This window comes from Halyomorpha halys, unplaced genomic scaffold (genome assembly GCF_000696795.3).
Source record: "Halyomorpha halys isolate HHAL.00 unplaced genomic scaffold, Hhal_1.1 Scaffold985.1, whole genome shotgun sequence".
NCBI lineage: Eukaryota > Metazoa > Arthropoda > Insecta > Hemiptera > Pentatomidae > Halyomorpha > Halyomorpha halys.
The window spans coordinates 76,742-85,891 of record NW_027106112.1 but is presented as its reverse complement, the minus strand read 5'-3'; the positions used below and the strand labels follow the sequence as shown (position 1 = coordinate 85,891).

At 29.0% G+C, this 9,150-nt stretch overlaps 1 protein-coding gene across 1 annotated transcript; it reads right to left on the bottom strand.

Annotated features, from left to right (window-relative positions):
* Positions 1-1,390: 1,390 nt before the first annotated feature.
* LOC136797345 (odorant receptor 4-like) lies at positions 1,391-8,851 on the bottom strand. The gene is made up of 5 exons (XM_067053636.1): positions 7,985-8,851; positions 7,805-7,907; positions 4,662-4,769; positions 3,345-3,500; positions 1,391-2,174 (listed from the first exon to the last, which is right to left on the bottom strand). Exons 1-5 carry the CDS (start codon positions 8,734-8,736, stop codon positions 2,124-2,126), a joined length of 1,170 nt encoding a protein of 389 aa, XP_066909737.1. The 5' UTR covers positions 8,737-8,851; the 3' UTR covers positions 1,391-2,123.
* Between the last annotated feature and the right edge of the window lie 299 nt (positions 8,852-9,150).

Genomic DNA, 9,150 nt, shown 5'->3' with positions numbered 1-9,150 from the left:
TCTAAAGTAGAGTACATTTGCTAAAATATAAGCCCTAATAGAGCTATTTACGTCCAATAGTCCTCGAGATATACCTATTTAAAAAGCAACATTTCAAAAAAAAAAATACTGAAAAATCAGTAGTTATTGAATTTATTTTGAGAAATCTATATCTCAAAAGTCACATGGTGTACGGATGTCTATTAACACTCAAATCAAAGCTAGTTTAATAGACTATAAATTAATTAATGAAGTTTTTCTTCGTAGGAACTGTAGTGTTCATGGTATTTGCTAAAATAAATTGATTTTTAGTTGTTCGGAAAAATTTCATGTGCAAAATTTATATTCATATGCAAATATAAAAAGTATCAGCAGTCCAAAGACAGGTGACATAAACTACTTTTTAGTAAGTTAAGTTACTTTTATTTTGTGTACTGGCAGACATCTGTACCTCTTTAGGTTCCTGAGATATATTTTTTCATATATCAAATTTTTTTTTTCCGAACAAGAAAAAATTAATATTTTTATCTACGAAGATAAACATCATTAATTACTTGATAGTCCATTAAACTAGCTTTGATTTGAGTGCTAATAGACATCTGTATGTCAAATTATTTTGGAGATATCGATTTCTCAAAATAAATTCAGTAACTACTGATTTTTCAGTACTTTTTTTATTTATGAAATTTTGCCTTTTAAATAGGTGTATCTCGAGGACTATTGAACGGAAATAGCTCTATTTTGGCTCATATTTTAGCAAATGTACTCTACTTTAAATTATGTTCTCTTAGGTTTTATAGTGTTGTAGGTAGTTTTAATGATATAGAACTCCGAATGAAATTTTTTTTTTAACGTTTTGAATCAGCCACTATTTTATTCCCTCTACCTATACCCAGCAGACTCATCAATTTTGATTTAATATACATAATTAATATACGTAATTATATATAGTTATCATTAAAGTAATCAAAAATTGGGGTACAATAACTGCCTTTTTTTCTCCTCGGCTCTGGTACTAACAGAAGATGATAGGAAAGAGGAAGTGATGAAAATGAAGGCGTGAATAAAAAAATGGTCACATTCCACCTTAAAACTCCTAAAATTAAAGAGCCATTAGTAGTTTCTCAACTTATAAATAAGCACTTATCCTTCTATTGACAAATTATCCTTTTATATAGCTCAGTCGGGAATTCATAATAGCTTTATTGTCCCAGAAATTTGCGAAAATCCCAGACGAATGGTAACCATACATGCATATAATAGTAGTATAAGCAGTCAAACCAGTATATGAATGTCAAAGATATTTCAGTTAAATAAAACTTTCATTATCTTGATGTTGGTTTCTTTATTTTATCATGGCTACGGAGATCAGAGCTCTGAGGTGTTGCAATTTTATTTAGGTCTTTTTAAAGAAATTAATGGTAGTGACAACTAATGTATTTTGATCACAACTGTATAAAATTTAGCTACACTATGTCTATTTTGAATGAAAATAAACAGAAGTTTCAATTAAATAAAATAAATTGTTATACATAGATATGACTTTAATAAAAAGTAACATGGTTTCTCCTAAAAAATAAAATATAGAAAAGTAAAGATAAAACTGAAGGATGTGGATGTTGGAGGTGTTAGAAATAAAAAAATTTTTCCAGAAAGAATTGAAATTGAACATACATAATCTGGCTTATAACAATCAAAAATAATTATGACTATATAATAACTAGACAAAACATTTCTCCCTCCTCGGCAAATAACAAAGGGGTCAATTTGCAGTGGGGAAAAAAATAATTTTGAAGAAAAATCAAAGCAAAACTTACCATATAATCTTTTATGGCTTGTAGTACTTCACCCTATAAAATGGAATATATTATCTAACGACATATGAACTTCATGGGACAAAAAAAATCATATTAAACTATTGTTTTATAATTAGATCTTCATCAATGAAAATATTGCGGAATTTATGTATTACTAATTATTTTTTAGCACTTATGTTAAGGTATGAATTTGTAAAAATTCTATTTATTTATCTAATGAACGATGAGGTCTAAGGTAGAGCAGAGCTGTGATGTGCACATTCTTCTTTCTATATTAGGTACTGATATTAAATATTTTATTTGGTGCAATGACAAGCTGACGTCCTTTCAAACTGTTGATTTGAGCATCATTAAGTATGAGTAAGATGTGTTGATGATCTGAAAAGAAAAATTACATACAATCATATACATTTAAATACAACGATTTCTTATCTATCACTAATTCAATTTAAATGTTTGCACAAACATATCTCCTTACACGAAGTAAAGAGGGTAAGTAAACAAACACTATATCCCTATAACAGTAAAATCTATTACGACAAAATTTAAAAGTACAACTAAGAAATACTACCATGATACAAATATTAAATCGAACATAAGAAATTTATATTTGGTAAAAATTAGACGACATATCGTCTATTGAACTTCGAATATTGACAATATGTGTCTACAATGTTACTCAAGTGCAAAATTTATAGAACGTAGATATCCAGGACAAAATAGAAAATTATAATCTTAGAAATAAAATTTAAGTATTACTACGATGATCTAAAATTAGGATTATATAATTCCAATAAATTAGATAATTACCTGACTAACATGAAAGATAAAGTATATAAAAAAATAAATGATAAACAAATTGTAATATACAAGATTAACCCCGGAGAGGCATAGCCTTCATCGTTTTGTTCATATTGGGAATTTAACGTCTATATATTCCTTGAATTTTATTTGTTTTGTTTATACTTTTGTCTATTTTCCGTTATCTCTTTGATGTTGTTATTGCTGCATTTTATGTTAATACCTCTTTTACTTTCCCATCTATACTTAATTCAATTTTGCGCTGCCCTGTTCGCAACGGTAAGACTGAGTATTTCTCTCACCAGTACACTCCTAACGTGACATCTTTTTTTTCTCATTTGAGCATTTTGCTCACCTGGACACCTGCGTTTTTTTATTTAAATCTTGGGCCCAGGCAAGAAGATCTCATATCTTTTACAAATTATGGATTCTTCAACACCTTATAGAAGAACAACAATTGCAATTTCAAATTGCATTAAAAGTAATCTTAAAGATTTTTGTCATCATCACATCCAATTATATAACAAAAATAGTACAAATGGTCTACTATGAGATAAATGCTCACGGGGTACCTCTTAGGGGACAAAAATTAAGACACTCCTGTCGGTAAAATTGTCAAGGGGTTTATTTTAGAGAAACATCAAAACAATTAGTAACCAAGAATTGAGGAACACAAGTGAAATTTCAAAAACATTAACTATTTTTTCAAACTGATGGCTTATGATAGTAATAATTAAAAATTTTCACCTGCATAAAAGCCGTTAAATTCAAATTTGCAATTCGGCGGTAATTAATCACATATGGTCTTTGAGCCTGCCTTAACATTGTCAGAACAGATCTTCTGAAGTTCTTGTCTTGAAGATACCAAGCTAAGTCGTAGATACAATTTAAAACTTCATGATTCTGAGACAAAACATATTAATTTAAAATATCTAAAGGCACAAAGTAAGATATAATTAGGTTTTTATTGTATATAATTTGTGTGTTTTAACTTATTTATTCATTAAATTATTTTATTTTATTTCTTTAAACTTATTTAACCATTCAAGTGTTTCTTGTAACCGGCTTTTTATTATATTTTCCTTTGAGTCTATGTGTTAGTGTTGTTCTCGTAAAATGTATTTATTTGTTTGTCTTTTGGTAAACTGATCTACTGCTATGACTATTATTAATGGCCTGATCTCACCCATCCGTCTAATAATGAATTTGTTTAGCGGGTCATGGAGAGGATCTGGGAGGGTGAATTCTAGAGAGTGAATTTGTTGATCGGGTGAATTAAAAATTGTGAAATGGTCAAATTGAAGGAACAGAATAAGAGAAAGAAAAAAAGGAATGAATTGAAATATTTGTATTTGGTGAATAGACTGAAATTGAACTGTTTTCTTTCTATTTTATTATACTATGTAATGTATATAATGTAAATATATGTAATTTATATATGTCCGATTACGGATTGATTAGTATGCTGTGTGATGAAGCATCCTGATGTATTTGGGCAGAATAGATGAATAAATTATTTCTTTTCAAAATGTGTATAATGCAAACGACCACCTCGAAAAACTTTTTCGTCAGTAGGTCTAGTCATCATAAAATTCATTTATTTATAAGTTAGGGTCATTAATTAATAATTTAAAAAGATCAAAAGCGCTATTGTATCAAAAAGTACTATACAGTATTAGCTTTTTCAACCTTGTGCAAACAATATTGTTCGTCCGAGATTTTACTTCCAGACTAAAAATCAGATTAATTAAAGTAACCACTTAAGTAATGACAGAAGCATAAAGCTGTATTTCCATTGCGGTACTTAAAATTTTATTTAATTTTTTTCACATCACACGTCACATTATTAATAAAATTGGTGTACTGGTGTTCAACCATAATTTCTAAATTAATTGAAGACTTTATTTTTTTGTTTTACTTATATTAGAAATATTATTTTTAGCTTTGTTCTATTGCAAATAAATACTAAAAAATCTATTTAAATTTTTATATATAGAATTTACACTGGAATTTCTACAAATATGTAATACTTAAAATCTATGGAGTTAAATAATTAAACCGTACCTCTTTTTCCAATGATTCTCCGAAAAAGCACAAACCAAATAATAGAAGGCCAATACAAATGACGACAAGTACTCCATTAAATTTGACAGCCAGACTTCCTCCCTCATTCTAGAAATAACAGATAATTCTTCATCAATATCTATTATCCATATATAATTAATTATATTTTAAAAGTTGTACAAAATAATGAAAAAATATAATTCAAGTGTGGATTCAAAACAAAAAAAAAAATTAATCGAATCGGAATAATAATTTTGCCTCACTAGTGCACTGTAATATTACAAGAAACACTCAAATATGCAATTGATTTTATTTTTAATAATTATCAGTATACTTGTCTCGTCTTCTCCTCTCTTTCCTTAAAATGTTGTTTATGTTTAATTATATCAATATATAATCTTTTCCTTTTCTCAAGACTGGTTTTGTTATTGTTAAATAAAATAAATTTTGTCCAATTTAAGCCCTTTTTTGTCAATTCTTAACATTAACATCAAAACTTTTAATCACAATCAATTCACACAATTATAATTTATCACAACAATCAATTTGTGATAAATTCTAAAAATTTCATCCCAGCTAATCCACTCGTTACCCCAGTCCATATTCAACCAGAATGGTATTTTTTATTTGCTTATGCGATCCCACGAACAATTCCCAATAAACTAGGAGGTGTAATTGCAATAATAATATCAATCCTTATTATTAATTTACCCAGAATTATTAACAAAGGAAATTCCAAGGCGATTCCTTTTAGACTATTAGAAAAATATTATTTTGAAGAATAGTAACAATAATCATTCTATTAACACCAATTGGAGCATGACCAGCAGAAGAACCTTACATTTTTTCTGGTCAAGCACTACAGTAATATATTTTTTATATTATATTATTAACCCTATAATAATCAAAATCTGAGATTTTTCACAACAATTTGTGATAAATTATAATAGTGTAAATTTATTGTGATTAAAAGTTTTAATGTTAAGAATTGACAAAAGAGGGTAATTTTGACTGAAATTATTGACCTGGGCAAAGTAACCTGGAAAAAGTTTTTAAAACTGATGTAGATATAATATTTATATTTAAGATTGTCCTTGAGAATGCCCGAATTGGCCAAAACGTTGGACTTATAAAGAAATAAAGATTGTTTTGAGACTTAACTTTAATTATATTATTAACTCAGGAATCATTAATATTAAATAAATTTCTTCGTTCTGATAATGGTTTAATTTACACATTTACTGTTCAAAAGAAAATTGTTTGTTCAATTACTTTAATAGAAAACTTTTTGGTCTACCGTAAAGATTAATTAATTAAGAATTTAACAATTAATTTCTTAAGAAATGTGTATTCGCTTGTTAGTGACCAATTTTGTCCTGCAGCAGTTGTGGATGAAGAATGTAATTGAAAGAAATAAAAATTATTTTATAACGAAACGAAAATGGTTTGGGAGCAGTCAAAATAACTCAAATAGAAAATAAACTATTTTTTATGAGCCAAAGTTTTGTCTCAAGTTGTAGAGCTTCATCAGGATTTACAGAATGAAGGAAAGCCAAAGAATGAAGAATGAAAAGGGACCTTATGACTGTTAATTATGATGATTTGAGGCGTTCGGTCTTACAGACAAAATGAAAAGAGTTTTTATGCTAAAGTGTTTGTTGCAGTATAAGACTCCAATGGGAGCCTTGGCCGAAAAAAAAGAAAGTGTTTGTTAATTACAATTTACTATATTTAACCATAAATTAATATCAACAGTATTCACATATGAAAAAAATTAAATTCTTAAAGATTTCTACAAGAACGTAACCAGCCTTTGTAAAGCTGAAGATGCCAAAAACTTCGGTTCATAAAAAAATGTAGCTACAATTTTTTGTAGATCAAACCCCTAATTTTATTCCTTTGTTGTTCATTTTAATCTGAGAAATAGTTCCGAATAAGAAATCTGTTTTGTCATTTTTTTCTATTAATGTCCACGAATAATGTAAGAAGAACTTCACGTAGATGTGAAGTTGAAAAAGGTAACGTGGATTTCAGAACTTTTTCTGTTACACCACGCGCTGTCAAAACTTGGTCTAGTGCGTATTCTCACCTAATTCATCCCGTAACAATGGGGTGCATGTACCGTACTTTATCATTTTTATAATGACTGTAAATAGTATCATAATCATAAATATTGTGAAATATATAATACAAAAAAATTAAATTGAAATTATGTAAGATATAGAATAAGAACAGTTCTATTTCAAAACGTGTGTGTTAATACGTTAACGGACAAAATCAACTGTACTGTTGTCTATCACTAGAAACAATATACGAGTTTTTTTCTAAATAGTAAAAACTCTTCTCTTGATAAAATACAAATTGCAGTTATTTCTTAATATAAATAAATCTTCATAGGCAGCTCCAATTTGATCACAGATTATAATTGAGTCAGTTTAGACATCTATAAAATATAATAGATAGACTGAAAAATATATAACAAGTCTATTTGATATAATTGTTATATCAATATTACAAACAAAAAATGAAACTAAAGATTTACATTCCTAACATGTATAGTTTCACCTTTTTTCATAGTTCAATCACACACTTTCCTCCCCCCCCCGAAATTACTATTTTAACACCATATACATTATTTGAGAGGTCCCATCATAAATCATGAAAAAAAAAATTACAATGTTAAAATATTTATTAATTACGTTTCTCTTCAATCACCAGTCATTTACCATAACTTAACATCAAAATTATTGTCTAAAGAAAACATATTTCCTAAACATTTTTTTAGCAATTTATAGAATCAGCATTACAAAAGCCGATGATACCAAAAAGTTCAATTCTCAAAAATTCAATTAATAGCAGTGTTTTACGACAGAAAGTTTCATTCATATAATGGGACATGTGGGGTTTCTGAATTCAACATTTAATTATTAAAAAAATTGAATGATTATTGATTAATTTATCGTTTATCTTAACCGAGGTTCATTAATTTATTAATCAAAACTTTAAGTAATGTTGCAAATAATTAAATTATAATAAACAAAAATTGAGTAATAAAATCTTAAGAACTCGGTATTGATTTTTTTAAAAAATTATAATCTTCAATGTAAAAGAATGTATAATACAATTATTTTTTTTAAACTTACAAATGTTATGATGCAATAGAAATTAAAACATAAGGTAATTGAAAACGCAGTATTTTGTACAGCAAGTGGAAGTCCCAGAGTTTTCTTCATGACATTTAGAACCCTAAAAATCGAAAAATGTAATATAAAATATTACTTTTTACATTTATAAAAAAAATTGTGTAGAGAAACTTATCTTACTCTATCGTTCTTTGGTGGTGTAGAATTATATCTGTTAATAGTTTATCCGCGTGTCGGGTATTTTTTCCCAGTTTTTCTAATTCTTCCTTGAATAATAATAGTTTATGTCTCAGTATTTTCAATTCTATCTTTACGTACATGATCGGTACGAAGGTCAGCGATTCCGTTCCAATGTGAATGACCATCGCTTCGAATGCCCACATAAGGAAGAGAGTCGTTACAAGCAGCCATTCCAAGGTTCGCGGTTCGAAGAAGTCTATGAAACCCTGACCTGGCAGCTGTACCAACAGAGATGGCGCTCTAGGGAAGATAATGCCGATAGTGAAATCCAAAACGGCTGACAGAACCAAGAATAGCATTAGGTAGCAGAGTAATGTCAAGCAGAACGTGTGTACGGCGTTCCAAGTGTCTACGGAGCCAGCCTCGAACATTTCTATCTCCCAGGTTTCTCTGTGATGATTCTGCAGTTTCTTCAGGGTGTACAAGAGCTTCTTGACTTGAGCCAGCCTGAAGAAGTAGATGAGCTGCTTTACCGATATCGTCGTCGAAAGAGCTGAGAATATTGCGGCTCCTTCCAAACTCTTCTCCAGTCCTAAGAAATACATGGATCCCACGCAGGCCGTTGTCATTATCGCGTTGCATATCGTAAAAAAAATTTGTTTGAATCTTTTGTCAGAATCGATCGAGATCAAAAATGTCTTGTCAAGAACTGTAGGTAGGTCTCCGAGGAGGGATCTTATATATTTAACCATATTTTAAACTAGAATTTAGTAAGATTTTTCATAACACTTGCAGAATTTACTTGTAGCTAAGATGACAGGACAGTTGAGACAGTTAGGAACTGAATGAGGCAACTTGAGAACAGGGTGGGGAATTAGGGGCTCTATAATAGACTACAGAACTGAAGCTCATTACCTTGAAATGATTGGTCCTTCTATTCTTGATTGGAGGCAAACTTTCTGGCACCCAAATGGTGGCCCAATTAATATAATTGCCGGCATCAGCGAAATCTTTCATTGATTTGATTATTTTTTTATTTGAGGCATTTTCATAACTATAGCCTCAGATCCTGTTCGAGATAATTTGTCCTAATGAATATTCTAGTTACCCTCACATAAAAAGCATATAAATCGATTATCTTGTACTACAATTTAAAAAAATCCAAT